General features: G+C 35.9%; 1 protein-coding gene across 10 annotated transcripts in view; it reads left to right on the forward strand.

Annotated features, from left to right (window-relative positions):
* Window positions 1-17,816, forward strand: part of SPAG9 (sperm associated antigen 9) — a 148,087-nt gene that overhangs the window by 62,500 nt on the left and 67,771 nt on the right. For 4 of the 10 annotated variants that reach the window (XM_058283950.1, XM_058283951.1, XM_058283952.1 and 1 more), the window contains exons 4-5: window positions 3,431-3,525; window positions 9,231-9,381. In XM_058283950.1, the coding sequence (XP_058139933.1) occupies window positions 3,431-3,525; window positions 9,231-9,381 (246 nt within the window). Of the gene's footprint in view, window positions 1-3,430; window positions 3,526-3,932; window positions 4,397-9,230; window positions 9,382-17,816 lie in introns of those variants that run through there. The other 6 variants (XM_071210585.1, XM_071210586.1, XM_058283953.1 and 3 more) reach the window with 5 other exon arrangements.

A 17,816-nucleotide genomic window follows, 5' to 3' on the forward strand; every position in this document is an offset into this window, starting at 1 on the left:
TTACTATGATCTTTTTGTGATGTCAAAACTGTTCTCTAATGAAATCCAAAATTTTGCACACATTGCTAAATTTGCTTAAAAGAAAAAGTGCCCTTTTAAAGAGAGCAGTGGAGAAAATATCAGTGGAGAAAATATGTCAAATAATTGTGACGTACTTGGGCCCAGATGTACATCCTCTTAGAAAATGAACCTCCTGCAATTCGGGGAGGGTCTCATAACCAGAGAATGTATACATGCATTCTCTTTTAATCCTCTGAACAAACCTTAACATTCCCATTTTATAGACTGAAGTTGAGAAAGAGAATATGAAGTGATTTGCCCCAAATCTCATCTAGTAGGTGACTGAATATGAATCCAGGTCTGTCTGATTCCATAGCCTGAACTCTCAACCCTTTTGAATTCCATGTTTTAAATGGCACTAGAATTTTTTCTGTGCTTCTGCTGTATGGCATCTCAACAACTATAAGAATAGTGGCTTTGCAGGTGTACAGATGTGATTCTTGAACTGTATATGGAAATTCAAAGCTAGTGTGATTAAAGGTATCCATGCCACTTGTCTCCAAAACCTTACCAATGCCTTGAGTTACGTCAGTCTTATCTGAAGCTAACAGTCAACCTCTGCTGTGGGGGTTGGAGAGTTGGGGCTTTTCCCAAACTAGGATTTTCCATTCAGTGTGGTTGGGATCCTCCTGATGATTCTAGCTACTTTTTGCTGAATTGACTCTTAAATATGTGTGAATTAATGTGCATACTCGAGAAAATTGAGAATTGCAGTTCTGAGGTCAAGAGGGATGGGGCTAGTGGACCCAACAGTAGAATATCTAAAGCTTTTCCTAGTTTACTCTATTATTTCTCTTTTCTATCTGGCAGTAATGATCCTTCCCTTCCACTCACTTTTTTTTTTTTTAAAACCAGGGCTATATACTATAAAGCCCTATTGTTAGCTTTTAATGTACCATTTATTTTTTCTACTTTTTGTGCCTTTATACAGTATAGTGCATATCATTTTATTTCAGATGTTAGGAAATGCTTTAGGGTGTAGGGTTTTCTTGTGGGTGTGAGAAGAAAGGACAATGAGTTCATTGCTTGCCTAGGGAATAGTCTGAAAGGGCAGATAATGCTTAATTGCTCAGATTATTGAATCAGAGAGACTTGAGTTCTAGCTCCAAAGTTAACTAGGTAATGAAAGAATACAGTTAATTATTAACTAGCGATTGACTTTGACAAATTACTTTAACCTCTGCTAGCTAGAATTTATCTGTAAAATGGTGATATTGTTGTTAGGATTAAATGAAACAATGGCTGCAAAGGCACTGGCTGACATCTATGCTCAAGAATTGTTAGCTGCCATTTTGTTTGTTATTCTTTCCTAAGTGTTAGTTTAGTTGAGTTGGAACCAATTTCATTTATGGACCACTTTGGAATGTCAGAATACATTCTTCTAGAATTACTTGGGATCAGTTATTTGAAGAAGGTTTAGAATTCAACATTTTCTAATTTTTTTTTTAATTTGAATTTCAGAGTTCATTTAAAACAATAGAGATTCAGTGTATAGAATGGGCTATTGGGGGAGAAATGATTCTGTCTTTGTGTTTTGTTTGTAATTCTTTTTTCTTATTGAATAGATAACTAACCAAGTTTGCTTTCATAGTAATTATTTCTTTTGTTTGAATACTTACATAAACTTAGATACTTCCAATTGAACTAATCAATTCTTTATGATTACTGACCAGTATGTAAGAATTCAGTTTAGGTTTTTCAAAACCTTTTGTGAATTTAAATTTATATCTAATTTCCCCAACAATCACCTTGATATATTAGTCTCAGTTTACATCTTTTCCTGTTAAGTTCTTCCTGATCAAAGAAAACAGCTCATTATTTCTGACTTGGTGACACAAAGACGAAAGCTTTGTTTCTGGAAAACTGTCCTTTAAATGGTGATAGAAAGAAAATCAGTACATTTTAAAAGTATGTACATTTAAAATAAAAAAATATTTTAGTATATACCATGTCCATGTGAGTTTATATTTTTTTCTTTGCTTTAGTCATTTCTTGTTTGGATTAGTCTTAATTGGGGAACAGTCTGGTTAATCATTTTATAATGTTTGGTTTGATAGAATTCCTTTATTTCATGCATCACATTTTCATTTGACAATAAATAACACCTTAAAATTAATTTATATATTTCTTAATTTTTGTACATACCAAGTAAAATTTTCACCGCAAAAGAACGCTTTTTAAAGTAAATTTAAACATTAACTTTTTTCTTCTAATAGTTACACATTTATTATGCTGCAACATGTATTTTAAGTTAAATTGGATTGATACTCATTTTCATGTAGCTTAAGTTTAGTAAACTTCCAAAGCTTTTATTCCATGCTATACTTTAAGAATTCAGGTAGTATTCTTTTAATTTTTAAATTCCTTTAAAACACAAATACCTTTTCTTGTTTTTTTAAATTCATTTTTTCTTATTCATATCATGTGTATATGAATAGCAAAGACTTTTTTATTTTATAATAGAAATCTGTTGTGTTTTACATATTTTAATTCCAGATTTATGTTTTTTTAAAGTGAAACTATAGATATCAAGATTTAAACAAATAAATAATCTTTTAAAAAAATTTAAACAGGACCTTCGAATGTCTTAATTGTTCATATACTTTTATATTCTTGAAGGTTTCACCTCCATATTTCTTATGGTTCTTTATTCAAAACTCAAAATCAAAGTCTTCAGATATATTTTCATTTGTATTAATTTACTGTTAATATTATACATGATTAGTTGAATATATCACATAATACCAATGAGTTAGCAGTTAAAGGAGAAATTATTTGGGCATTATTTCAACTAAATCTACAGGCACAAGAAATAAACATCTTGGTATTAAACTAACTAAATTGAAAATGATTTTTACCCTTTATGAAATGGAAAAGACCCCAAAAGAATATGGTTTCTTTTGAAGTTTTACATTAATTTCTTTGTTATTTCCTGGCTTAGTGGATGGACTTCTAAGATGCCCTCTACTGTTTTTAGCCAGTGGTCTCATCACTTTCTCCCAAGTGATTATACACTGATTTGTGTTATGTCATTGTTACCTCATTTAATAGCATCACATTGTAAAAATTAAAAAAAATTTTTTTAAAAAAATATTTATTATTATTATTATTTTTTAATTACATTATAAAAAAATTTTGTTATGCTGTGCAAGATATTGGCTACTTTTATGGAGACCACCATACTTAAGTGTAATTGTTTGTATATTCCTTTCCCGTTAAAAAGTTTCCTTCCTTAATATTCTTTTGCATGGGACTGGGTAGTGTAATAGATAAGAAAATTGTACAAAAATGTTTCCCTTGTTATAACACTCTATCTTTATTCCAGGTAGTAGTCTTAAATTGTGTGTATTTTTTTCTTTCTTTAAAATAGATGATCCATAATTATATGGAACACTTAGAAAGAACAAAACTTCATCAGCTCTCAGGGAGTGATCAACTAGAATCCACAGCTCATAGTAGAATTAGGTAAGCTTTGTTGTACGTTTTGCCTTGAGAGAAAGCGAAATAAATAATGTTTATTTCTGTTTTTCTCTGTTCTTTAATCCTATAACAATAGTTAGGCTGGATCAAAAAGCTCTCTGCTATGGTTGGAATGCTGTAGGAGAGAATAGCATAGAAAAATAGAGGCAGCCTTCACTATAAAAAGGGTAAATTATGAGACATGACTATAAGCAGCATATCGAGGTATTTTTAACTTTTCTAACCGTGCTGGAGATTATACTAAGTTTAAAATTTTCTGATTTGTGGGAAGGCTGAAAATTTTTCATTTCTCCTGTCTGATTGCTTTCAAGTCCTTTTTGTTACAGAGAGGCATGTTTGAAAAGATTAGCTAGACTTCTGTTTGATGTAGGAGTGTGAATAAATTATGTAGATCTCCAGGCATTGTAGCCAATGAGCTAAGCCAGGACTCTTAGTGGAAGGGAAAATAGTTAATAGCCTGGCTGTCTCTCTGGGTTGCTGCATAAATGCTAGGAGCAGCAGCTCTATGGTTATGAGGTGGGGAGAGCAGGCTGACGTCATCGCTTCGGAGCTGCTGCAGGATGGAGTGGAGAGCTGCTGTTGATGGCATTGTTTTTGTAGCAGCAGCTGAATGACAGCTCCTCACTACAAAGATACCTCTTTGGCCCCTGTGTAGGCCTCCTGGTTCGGGTGTTTCACCATGCCAGCACAGCGCCATGAGTCCTGGATGCATGCTGCTGTTTGTGTTTGGCTTTGTTGGCGGGGCGGTGGTCATTAATTCTGCTATCTTAGTATCTCTCTCTGTTTTGCTGCTTGTGCACTTTTCTATTTCTACCGGTGTGCCAGCTCTGACGCAGAATCTACCAAGGATACTCAGGTATTCCAGTCTCTCTTGGAAGCCCCTGCTTAGTTGGTTTTTCTTAAATTTTTAGCTTCATGGGTCTGCTTTGTAACCATTTTTGTTGCAGATTGAAACAATGGAAAATGGCCTGAAGCCAGGATTTCTTATTTATAGTATTTTATAAACGATTATTTCACGATACTGCTCTGTGTTTGGAAACTACCTACCAAGAAAAGGATTTTCATATTGTACTTATATACAAGTACAAGGTCAGTGTGGTTTTATTTAAAGCAGAGTGTTTAGAGTAAAGGGGAGAACAAGAACAGAGCACTAGCTCCAAGTTTACACAACCTCTGCGTTTTGCTTCTGAGCATTAAGGAGCAAATATCTTTTGTGCTAGGATTTGCAATCTATTGACCCAATCCTTAGGTTTATTTTGTTCCAATTATTCTTTGACTAATGGAGGTTTGGGCATCATTTCTGCTATTTTTGATAGTACCCTTGGAAAACTGCAATTTAAATATTTTCCTCCTAAAACAAAACATATTTTAAAGTGAAAAAATTTCTATCTTTTAGGGCTGGGAATGCATTTTTCCCCCATTATTTACACATCAAAGTTGTGAAAGCTTTACAAAGCCTATTCACTATTGTTTTGTCAGATGTTGTCCATTCTTTTCTTTGTAGACTTGGGTGATAAATATCTAGGCCTGCTTTGTGGGGTTAGTCATTAATTTCCATACTTTCCTGCTGTTCACTCAACTTGTACCCTGCATGAGATATCTTCTACATTTTAGAGGTTTACTGTTTTGGTTTCTTTTGTTTTTTTAACTCATCAAACTAAAAATAACCCATTTGTTCATGCTTTGTCCATGGTTTTAAAGGAAGGTTCATAGTGTATACTTTTTTATTATTTAAATGTTTACTTAAAAGAAAATATTCAAATCCTAAGAGTAGATTTAGATAAATTAAGAAGAGTAAAGTTGTAAATTTCCTCAGTGCATTTGTTTTTACTAATGAGTCAGTTCATGTTCAAAATGAATTTAAGGTTCAGAAATTAAATTTCAACTAAATCTATAGTCTGTAACTAGATACTTGGTAATTTTCTTTCTTGATTTATAAAAATGGGGGTGATCTCATTATTTGTGTATATTGTGGTAGTACATTAAGGACTTAATGTGTATATATGTATATATGTATATACATATATAGGCTTTTAAGAGATTAAAACACTTGAACTCAAGATGTATAGTATTTTTCATAGGTTTAAGTTCCATTTGAGAAGGCAGTGCTTTGCTGGGCTACACAGTGGGTAAGAATACTTCAGACTTGGACTGCTTAGGTATAAATACTTTGTCACATCTGAACCTTAGGACCTTTGGCAAGTGGCTTAATCTCTCTGTTCCTGAGTTTCCTCTTCTGAAGATAATTACCCCATTGGGTGGGTATAAAAATCAAGTGAGGGGAGCAGATGTAGCTCAGTGGTGAGCACCTACCTCCCATGTACAATATCTTGGGTTCAATCCCCAGTACGTCCTTAAAAAAAAATCAAGTGAGATTAATATTTTTATTTAATCAGTTTAACGATATAGTAAATTATAAATAATTTCATAGTCACTTGTTATCCATTATTTTTAGCAGAACTATTTTGAATCCAGCTATTTTATTGATAAATAACCTGTGATTAAATTTGTAAAGTTCATTGACACAAAAGTTGCTATTTATCTGATTAAATAAAAATACCAAAGTCTTCGATGTTAAGATTAAATTGTCAAGAATTAGGTAATTTTGAATTAACATATTTGAATAGTCATGTTCCAACGAAAGCACATGGGGCCTTGGAATTGGACAGACCTAGCTTTAATTCCCAACTCTGCCAATTGCTAGTGCCTAAAGTCTCTGAGCATTACTTTTCCTAATCTGAAAACTGGGGAAATAATCCTTATGTTCTAGGGTTATTATGAGGATTAAATGAGATATATAACTAAATTGTCTAGCTCAGTCCCTGTAACACAGTGAATGCTCAACAAATGTGATCTTTTTTGTTTGTTTTCTTTATTCCCCTTTATATAAAGTAGACTTTAATGATTAGTTGTATTAAAAGTGAAGATAGTCATCCCGTTTTAAAAATTATTTGCAAAATTATTTATACATGTAAACTAGCATTTAAATAACTCAAAATTTGATATGTGGAAGAAAGGTAATTTGAAAAAGAATTACTCTTTTTCTGATTCTGATAGTTGGTGATAGCTTTATTTGTAATGGCAGATTGCAACACTTGGGATTTATCTCTGCCACTTGATATTTTTCACATGTATTCCACTCTTTGATTTCTTTTCTTCTGTATTACTGAAGCAGTTAATACAAAGTACCAAACATGCATACCAACTTAGCATAGGACTGATGTTCACCTTTCATGATTTCTTTTCTAAAGTAGGATTCTAATTAACTTCCATAATTACATGCCCTTCTTCTCTGGCCCATCTATGTAACTTGTCCTAAAATAAGGAGAAAAGGGTTTGTAGTAATACTATTTTTTTGGACCTGGAACAGTGTAAACCAGAGCATCATTTCCCCACTTGACAGACAGCTATCAGTCTCTGAAGAAAATTCCCCTCCCTATAGAGCAGTTTCTGAATGATAAAAGCAATATAAAGAGGTAAGATGTCTACTGTTCCTTTGGGTTGTGGAATTAGTTGACAGAAGTAGAGCAAAACTTGTGTCCACAGCAGACCTCTCTCCCAATAGTCTAGCTTTAAAACTTTTTCAGTATTTGACAATGTGAGAACATGAATGTTTTGTCATTCATATAGGAAGACCATTTTAATGCCTGGCTTGTACTTGATTTCTATTATTAGTATGATGGATTTGCATGAAGAAGTCTATATTATCTTCCTGGTTCTTTTTGCATCTTGCATTCCTTTAGACCAGGGGTTCTTAACCTCTTTTGTTCCACGGATCCTTTTGCCAGTCAGGTGAAAACCATGGACCACTTACTATGTCCATACTATACTGTGTACTGTTTAATAAATATATTATACCTTCACCAACATGTCCGCACAAGAATAATATTTTTTGAATTTCATTTCAAGCTCACAGATCCCTTATTAAGAATCCCTTCTTTAGACTGTTTAAATCATTAAAGTAAGTTGAAAAATAAATAAATTCAAGGCTAATAGCTCTTAAATCCTTTGATTTTCAGTTCCCAAAATATGTTCCTCCCAAATTGAGGAATAAACATCAGGTTGCCAAATTTTTATTTTGTCAACTATGGACATTAAAAAAAAATCCTGCTACCAATCACTGTCCCTGTCATTTGATGAAAGAAGGATCATTTTAAGATCATAAGAGCAGAAAAGATGGAGTCTAAAATAAAGATTAAGGAACATTCATTTTCAAGAAAGAACAGGTTATTCCTTATATGGAAATGTGCCTGTGTGCATTATTACTATATTATAATGGTATAAATAGTGCTTCTTTTTGCCACAGACTCAGGAAAACTTTGTTGATGACTAGCATTTGGGAAATAACTTGTAAATAGAATAGCTGACTTAGTTACTTTAATTTTTTGTCATTTGGTTGTTCTGGCAACTTAAAACCATAAAGTTAGATTTGATATTAAATTCTGCCCTCCTGTTGTGCTACCTACTGGCATTTGATTTTTCCCTTCCAAATTAGACAAAAAGTAATCCAAGTGAGTAGATGTGACAAATAACTTTAACTGCTGGAGAGAAGATCTGTTTTTTAAATTTTATTTCTTCATGCATACAACTCTAATAAAATGCAATCTCTCAGCCCCTACTGCTTCAGTTAATCTTTAAAAATGCATTCTGACAGTTTTAGTAATCTTTTTTGATTGTTAGAAATGGAAGAGCATACTCTTTGTGTTAAGGGCATATTTTAAAAATGGCTTGCTTACGATTCTTTGGTATAAAAATGAGCTTACAGAATAGAAGATGTATTTAGCAACACTGAATATTTTTCCACCTTTACTTATAACCTCCTTGTTTCTATTCTTACATTCTTACCAGTAGAAGTATAGGTTCCAAATCTTTAGTGTAAATTCATTTCTCCCCAGTTTCCACATTTGTGAATTAATGGCCCAGGATGACCTGCTAGTAGGGTCATTTCCACCATCTAAAAGTCCTTTGATTTGGAATCTTCTGTCAACAACAAAGGGTGTGTTTCTTGTTAAAATTCCATTATTACTAAAATCGTAACTCTGGTGCTTTGACATTTTTACAAAACATTGGAAATTCTACAATCTTTTTATAGAATTTTTTGGCCTCATTGTTTAGAAAAAAACTGACAAGGGTTTTTTTCATGCACTGTGTCTGAAAGGAATTCATATAATGGTTCTGTAGAAAAATAGAACTTTCTTCCTTAGGGCGGATAAGTAAATAGTATATTGATTTTCCTGAATTCAAGAAAGTCATACCCTGAAGAGGCATTGGTAAGCATCCAGAGATTAGTGTAAGAATTTGGGAAATTTAATAGAGGTTGGGGTCACTTATAAGGGGGAAGATTCTGGGATTGCAAGTTTGCCTAAGGCTAACCTGAGCATGTATAAAAATTTAGCAGCTCTTCTCATTTTGAAACCAGACTATATATTCCTGGGCAAAGAACTCATCAGTAATTTATAAGATTTCCAAAACTGCTTCCTACCACTTTTCTTAATTTATTTCTTGTAGCTAATTTAAACTTCTGAGCCAGTCCTTTGTTTTTGGCTAGTCTCCTTGTTCACATGGGCAGACAGTATATTTTAAAGTGATGATGCTAAAGTATTGACAGCCCAGGATAATTATTTTATAGTCAGGACAAATAAAAATATAAAAATGAATGAATGTTTTTTCCCCCTTCCCTCCCCGAATAGAAAAGAACGCCCTATATCATTAGGAATTTTCCCATTACCTGCTGGAGATGGATTGCTTACACCCGACACTCAGAAAGAAGGTGAGACCCCTGGATCAGAGCAATGGAAATTTCAGGAATTAAGTCAACCGCGTTCTCATACTAGCCTAAAGGTAAGCTTTATTCTGCTGAAATCTTCAATTTACATTTTATAAGCTTTCTTTTCCAAATTAAAGTACTAAACAACCAAGACTTAATAAAATGAAATCGTTTGTAGAAATTTTAGTTTGTAAAATGGATGTCTGTTTTTTAATTGGAAATGAAACTCTTCATAGAGTATTTGTTTTTGGTATTCATTTTCAAATTGTACAGGAAAACAAAGTCAAAGTCAAGCATCAGTATTTTTTGATTAATATACTAATGGTACTAATCTCCAGTGTTCATGTCTCTTTTGTTTAGGCTACATAATATGAATTTAGGGTGAGATAATTAGTGTCAATATGTTTGTTTGTTTATAGAAGGTACTGGGGATTGAACCCGGGACCTCGTACATGGGAAACCAGGTATTCAACCACTGAGCTATACCTACTTCCCCATTATGTTTTTGAATTGTAAGTTGTTGTCACCTGAAATTCCTTGGTATACCTTTGGTATTCCTACAATTTAGTAGGGCTGCACTTTTTCTATTTTTTAAAACACTGTTTCTCAGTATCACTTCACAAAGTGGTAGTCCAAAGTGCATTGTGTTTACCTAAAGGGCTGATATTAATTCATTAAAGATTTTATTCTTGGCCAAAACTTCTTGTCAAAAAAGTGGTAAATATAACCAATAATATGTTCTAAGAGTGGGACTATAATAATAATTAACCTTAAAAAATGTCTAGTTATGTTCTATACCCTGTAAAGTACGATATTTATAAAAGAAATATTGATTATATAAAGGCCTTGTTACAGTATAAATTCTATTCTGTCATAAATTTTACCTAAAACAAGCAGACCTTTTACATGAATACAAATGAATGCTTGTACCCTATTTTCCTTTCCTGCTTTATTTTTCTGTGTAGTACTTGCCATGGTTTAAGTTTATGCATAGCTCTTACAATACTCTAAAAATATTAAGTCATTTATTGGCCTTGTTTGCCTCTCTCCACTAAGTATATAAGTTCCGTGTGGTTTATTTACTGCTTAATCCCTAGCACCTAAAATAGTGCCTGGCACTTAATAGACATTCAGAACATTTACTGAATGAAAGGATTGCTTTAAATATTAGAAAGGCTCTTTTGGGATAATATAATTGTTTATTTCTCAGCTCTAGAAAGTAGAGGCATTCAGAATCATTCCACTAACTTTAGATATGTGATCAAAGAAGTAACAGCCAATAAATATTTGATGGCTTTTCTCCCACTGAAAAATGTTTTTAACAGTAAGGCTGATCTTACCTTTTTCCTTTCTCTTTTCCTGGTTGCTCAATTTATTTGAAACTACTTATGTAGCTGCTCAGTATCAGACCATAGTGATGTCATTAGGAAACTCTCATTTTTACTCCTATAGCCACTTTTGCTTTTTTAGCCTGCCATTTAGTAGATCTTTCAAAACACTCATCCTTTGGTCACCTACTTCCTGTACCCTTCTCCCCAGAACAAAATTAAGTACAAGGGATACCTTCAGTATATAAAAAATGTATACCAAATGGTTACTGCATTTTAATTAATATCCAAACGTGTACCTTAAGAGAAAGTTATTATAATTCTCTTGTTATTTAATCCAAAGACATACTGTAATAGATTTTCTCCTGAAAAGTTATAAAATCAGCTAACAGACTGTTAATATAGCATGGGAACATTTTATGTCCTCCCTAGAGATGCTAAGGCAAATACTCTCCAGAGAGTCTCTGAAAACAAAATCCTGTCTGCCTCTATTTGATATGGACATGGAGCCATTAAATGAGATAAAGTCTCAACAGATAAGTATTTCCAGAAATGGAGTGGTACATTACAAAATGACATAAGTACAGTTTGTAGAGTATGTCTAATAATTAGGATGTTTTTATTAATTATCTATATCCTTGATATTAACAAGATGTCTTTCTCCAACTTTACAAAGGGCTAAGAGTCAGAGGTTTAGAGTTCATTTATGGACTGTATCACAGGCATGTGACAAGGATTGAACTAGACTATCTCTAATTTAAAATATCCTGCAACTATCATTTCTTTGGGAATTTTGTGAGTGACCTAAGGTATATTTAGGGCATACTTTGCCTTCATTAAAAAAAAAAATTGAAGGTGAGAGTTATAATTAAATGCAAGAAGGTTAAGGTGAAAATATTCTATGAAAAAAATGACATGATAGGTAGTAATCAAGGAAACAAAGACCTATAGGAAACTGACAGAAGAATGGCAGTAAAGGGTATCTATTAGGGATTGTAAAATTTTGTATATTCTTTGTTTTTGTATTATTGATTTCTTTCTGTGAGAGGGCTATAGTCAAAGAGGTTATACTTAATCCAATGGCTTAATCTTCAAATAATAGAAAATCTGCCAGGAATGATGCACTTAGAAATAATGAACAGGTTGTCCTTAAAAAGAAGTGTTTGTATGAAATTATTCCTTTATTTGTCACGTTCTTGTGGAGAAAAGCGGCAAGAAGTAAATAAATGAAATAATAGAATTTCAAGTACTGATAAGTTCTGTGAAGAAAAGAAAGCAAGATAAAGACCAGTAGGGAGATGGGGCTTATTTTAGTTAGGGTGGTGAGGGTAGAAGCCTTCTGGGTGCAGGTGACTTGCTCCCTGACATGAGGGACATGCAGGTCTGGAAAAGGTCTGGAGGAATAGCAACTGTAAAGGCCCTGGGATGAGGACGAACTATGACATGTTCAAGGAACAACCTATTTTTCCTTCATTTCTCTTGGACTTGTAATCCTATCCACTGCACTGATACACCTTTGTAAAGGTTGCCAACATTCATCTTTCCAAATTAATGGAAAATTCTCAGTTTTTACCTTACCTTTTAGGAGCATTTGATACATTTAAATGCATTCTGCTTCTTGAAATGCTTTCTTTACTTACAGGACACCATTCTGTCTCTCTCCATGATTTTCTTCATTATTCTGTCTCCAGAAGACCTGGTTTCTCTTCTACTTTTTGACCTCTAAATGTTGAAGTACCCCAGGGTTTAAACTTCAGCCTTACTCTCTACTTATTATACATAGCTCAAGTCGCATGGCTAGAAATGCAGTCTACCCATCTGTGTTTCAAATTTGAATCTCTATTTCTGATTCCTTTTCTGAGCTTCAGACCTTAACATCCAATTACTTTTCTTTACGGTTTTGCTACATATTTACTTTTATCCTCCACAGTTTACCACCAGTAGAATATTCTCTTTCAGGGTCCAATTCAATCAAAATGTCACAGCTTACATGAAGCCTCACCCAACACCCTATTAATGGTCTTCAAATCTAGTTTAGAGATCAGTTCAAGGCAGAAAGCAGAGTTTTATATTACTGCATTAACAGGACTTTCTTACTTGAGGACTTCTGGTGAAATTGATAAAAAGAACCTCCTTATATTAATGACCAAGGCTGTTCCATTATGGAAATGTATTATAAAAGTGCTAAAGCTGGGAATAGGCAAAATGTTAAGGTGGGACTGACTGAATTATATTTAAGAACAAGCTGCAAATAAAAAAGGAATTGGAGAAGAACAAAAGGCTAAGAATAGCCAAGACAATCTTGAAGAAGAAGAAGAACTTGCCCTTCCAGATATCAAGACTTACTATAAAGCTATAGTTATTAAGATGGTATAGTATTTTTTTTTTATTTTTTATTTTTTTTAAGATTTATTTATTTATTTAATATCCCCCCCTCCCCTGGTTGTCTGTTCTTGGTGTCTATTTGCTGCGTATTGTTTCTTTGTCCGCTTCTGTTGTCGTCAGCAGCACGGGAAGTGTGGGCGGCGCCATTCCTGGGCAGGCTGCTCTTTCTTTTCACGCTGGGCGGCTTTCCTCACGGGCGCACTCCTTGCGCGTGGGGCTCCCGCACGCGGGGGACACCCTTGTGTGGCACGGCACTCCTTGCGCGCATCAGCACTGCGCATGGCCAGCTCCACACGGGTCAAGGAGGCCCGGGGTTTGAACCGCGGACCTCCCATGTGGTAGACGGACGCCCTAACCACTGGGCCAAAGTCCGTTTCCCAAGATGGTATAGTATTGCTTTACCTTCCCCTTTCTTTGTCCTTTCTGCACAAATAAATCCTAAAACAGTGTGTAGGACAGAGCAAAGTAGGTGTTCACAGAACAGGGTAGAAGAGGAGGTGGGGACCCAGAATGGGGTATCATAGCCAGAGCAAGGTTAGGGAGGATATCCACGTAGAGATGGCATGGTGTCCAGAGTCAGGGCCCAAGCAATGTGAAGGATATTCTTGCAGAGGGGCAGCCTGGCATAGGGGTGTCAGATCGTGAGCAGGGTGATGAAGACCTCCCCAAAGAAAGGTGCCCAGCATAGGGTGTCAGAGCTTGAACATGGGAACAGGTAGCATCCATGTTGGGGAGCACCCTGGAATGGGGGAACAGAGCATGCGCAGGGACAGGAGGGTGTTGATGGTAGGGCAGGAAACAGGGAAGGGGAATGTAGAGGCAAGAAGGAGAGACCCATAAGAGCCTGAGAGGGTCTCAGGGGACAAAGGGACAAAGGAGCTTTAGAATAGGAGTTGTCAGCAGAGTCAGTGGTACAGAGAAGTCAAATAGGATAAGAAAATTTTTAGATACAGTTGTGAGAGCTGTTTGAGTCACAGTGCTAAGAACAGGAGTGAATGTAAGCCATGAGAGGAGGGAATAGCAAGGGTAGAGTACTTAAGAAAATTGGTTGTGGTGGGAGGAGAGAAAAAGGATAACTTGAAGTAGAGGAGGCAGGCTGGAGGGAAAAATACTCAGAAAATGAGAGACTGGGTTTTTTTTGTGTGCTTAGAAGAGGAGTCCAATAGAAAGAGAAACTGTAAAACAAGGAAATGAAAGTATATTTGATGCATCAGAATCCTAGAGCATGGGCAGGGGAAAAGGATCACATATCCCAACAGCGATTTTTTTTTTTAAGATTTTATTTTTTATTTATTTCTCTCCCCTTCCACCACCCACCCTTCCCCTGTTGTATGCTCTCTGTCCATTCACTGTGTGTTCTTCGGTGTCTGCTTGCATTCTTGTCAGCGGCACTGGGAATCTGTGTCTCTTTTTGTTTTTTTTTTTTTTTTTTTAAAGATTTATTTATTTTATTTAATTTCCCCCCCTCCCCTGGTTGTCTGTTCTTGGTGTCTATTTGCTGCGTCTTGTTTCTTTGTCCGCTTCTGTTGTCGTCAGCGGCACAGGAAGTGTGGGCGGCGCCATTCCTGGGCAGGCTGCTCTTTCTTTTCACGCTGGGCGGCTTTCCTCACGGGCGCACTCCTTGCGCGTGGGGCTCTCACGCGGGGGACACCCTTGCGTGGCACGGCACTCCTTGCGCGCATCAGCACTGCGCATGGCCAGCTCCACACGGGTCAAGGAGGCCCGGGGTTTGAACCGCGGACCTCCCATATGGTAGACGGACGCCCTAACCACTGGGCCAAAGTCCGTTTCCCTGTGTCTCTTTTTGTTGCATCATCTCGCTGCATCAGCTTTCCGTGTATGCGGCAACACTCCTGGGCTGGCTGGGCTTTTATCGCGTGGGGCAGCTCTCCTTATGGGATGCACTCCTTGCGCGTGGGGCTCCCCTATGCGGGGGACACCCCTGTGTGGCATGGCACTCCTTGCGCGCAGTGGCACTGCGCGTGGGCCAGCTCACCACACGGGTCAAGAGGCCCTGGGTTTGAACCCTGGACCTCCAGTGTGGTAGGCTTTATCAGTTGAGCCAAATCCACTTCCCCTAACAGCGATTAAAATCTTCTTTGATGATAGGAAATCTCAGTTTTTGTTGTTGTGTATTTTATTTTTTTTTAGTTTTTTGCGATTGCTATCTATGCTACAGTTAATAACCTTATTCTTAATTTTATACTTGTATATATAATTCCTATAGCAAGATTTTTGTATCAATACATATATTTAAGGTTTGATAGATATTGCCAAATTGCCTGGTAAAAGAATTGTAGCAATTCATGTTCTCAACAGCAATGTCCTAGAACTTTATAGCTTTACAATTGAGAATTCAGATATCCTGCCAATATTTATTCTCAAATATGGAAAGAGAGAATGAAGTATTGTTTTACAGACATTTTAAATACTCTACGCATTTAATTTTCATGCTGTTTTCTAGGTTTGGTTGGAATATCTGTAAGAGTTTAATTGAACAATGATTTCTCAGCTTCTGTTCAGTCTGATAATAGGCACATATGTATACATATACACCCATACACATGCCTACAAACACGCGTGTGTATGTATGTATGCATAGGTATATACACCCCAAAAAAGTATTATTTTTTTCCTGTGAAGAGCATCCTGGGTTGTTGATTGTTAGTAGAATTTGACTTTTCAAACCAAGAAAAACAATATTAACTAACTAAAAAATAATTGAATTGGTACTTATTTGTGAAACCTTTAAAAGAGTGCTTTTAAAACCATGTGACTGAAATACTTAAGCAGAACTGCTTTTAGATCCTCTTGTTACAGGGTTTGGTATATAAAGCCAGTGGTCAGTGTGTGCTGCATTCTTCAGGAGATGTGCTTAGCATACAGAACGGGAAATGTCTAAATAGGGCAGCATTCTTGTTTAGAAGAATTTTCCATCCTACTCCATTTGTGGTTAAGTTCTGAAATTGTTCCCTATTTTTTTAGTTTTTCCAAGCTTGAATCTTAACAGTAGTAGTTAAAGACCCCTAGTGTAAATTTTAAAATTTAAAATATTTAAAGGCCTAACTCAGTTTTTTGTTATTGTTTTTTGTTTTGTTTTGTTTTTGTTTTTTTGAGGTACCACAGCTGGGGCTTGACCTCAGGACCTCGTATGTGGGAAGCCAGTGCTCAACCACTGAGCCACATTGGCTCCTCTGAGTTGGTTTTTGTTTGTTTGTTTGTTTGTTCTTAATTTCTTTTAGGAGGCGCCAGGAACTAAACCCAGGACCTCCCATGTGGGAAGCAGGCACTCAACTGCTTGAGCCACACCCATTCCCCCTTAGTTTTTAAAATACTTAAAAAAAAAAAAGATTTATTTATTTATATCCCTTCACCCCTTCCCCCCCCCCATTGTTTGCACTGGGTATCTGCTTTCTCTTTGTCCTCTTTTTTCTTTTAGGAGGCACTGGGAAGCAAACCCAGGACCTCTTATGTGGGAAGGAGGCACCTAATCATTTGCACCACTTCTGCTCCTTTAAAATACTTTTTATTTTGAAATAATTTTAGACTCACAGAAAAGTTGTAAAAACAGTATAGAGGTCCCAAATTCCCTTGATCCAACCTTCTCCCTACCCCTACCCCACTCACCCCTTCTTACTTCAGATCTGACTTTTATATGTATAGTTTTGTGTCCCCCCCAAAAATGATATGTGCAAGACCTACCCACTGCTACCTGTGAATTGAACCTTATTTGGAAGTAGGGTCTTTGTAGATGTAATTAAGTTAAGGACTATGAGGTCAGGTCATCCTGGAGTTAAGGTGCAACCAAATTCCATGAGTGGTGGTCTTTTAAGAGAAAGGAGAAGGAGATTTGAGGTACACCAGAAAGGAGGAGAGTGACTGAGAGAAAAAGGCCAGGTGAAGAGGAAGGCAGATACTGGAATTATGTAGCTCCAAGGCAAGGAATGTCAGGGGTTGCCATAGCTCCTACAAACCAGGAGAGGGGCTTGGAATAGATTCTCCCTCAGAGCCTCAGAGGTAGCCAACTCTGCTGACACATTGATTTTGGATTTCTGGCTGCCAGAACTGTGAGAGAATAAATTTCTTTTATTTCAAGCCCCCAAGTTTGTGGTAGTTTGTTGCAACAAACATAAGAAACTAATACAACATATATTAATAAAGTTAAGAACATTCCCTTAAAGATTTCTGTGTATAAATACATTTTCATTTCTTTTAAATAAATTATTTAGGAGAGGGATTTCTGGGTCATATGGTAAATGTATGTTTAACTTTATGGGAAAAGAACAAACTGTTTGCCAAAGTGGCTGTACCATTTTGCCTTCCCATCAGCAGCACATGTGAGTTACAGTCATTCCACTTAGTATTTTTTCATTTTAGTCATTTTAATAGTTGTGTAGTGGCATTTTATTTGGGTTTTACTTTGTACTTCCCTAGTCACTAATGATGTTGCGCATCTTTTCATGTGCTTATTTTACATCTGAATGTATATTTTTGTGAAATGTCTTGTGGTAGTTTGAGACTGTATGTAGCCCCAGAAAAGATCCTGTCGGTAGAGCTAATCCATTCCTGTGGGTGTGAACCTATTGTAGGTGATACTTTTGATTAAGTCACTTCAGTTAAGGGCCTTTGATAAGATTACTTCAGTAGTAAGATATGACACAGGGTGGGTCTTAATCATCTAACTGGAATCCTTTATAAATGGAATGTATACGGAGAGAACTACAGAGAGAAAAACTCCCAGAACCTGAGAGAGGAAGCCCCGAAATCCAGAAGCTGGAATCAACAGGATTCAGGAG

This window comes from Dasypus novemcinctus, chromosome 21 (assembly GCF_030445035.2).
Source record: "Dasypus novemcinctus isolate mDasNov1 chromosome 21, mDasNov1.1.hap2, whole genome shotgun sequence".
NCBI lineage: Eukaryota > Metazoa > Chordata > Mammalia > Cingulata > Dasypodidae > Dasypus > Dasypus novemcinctus.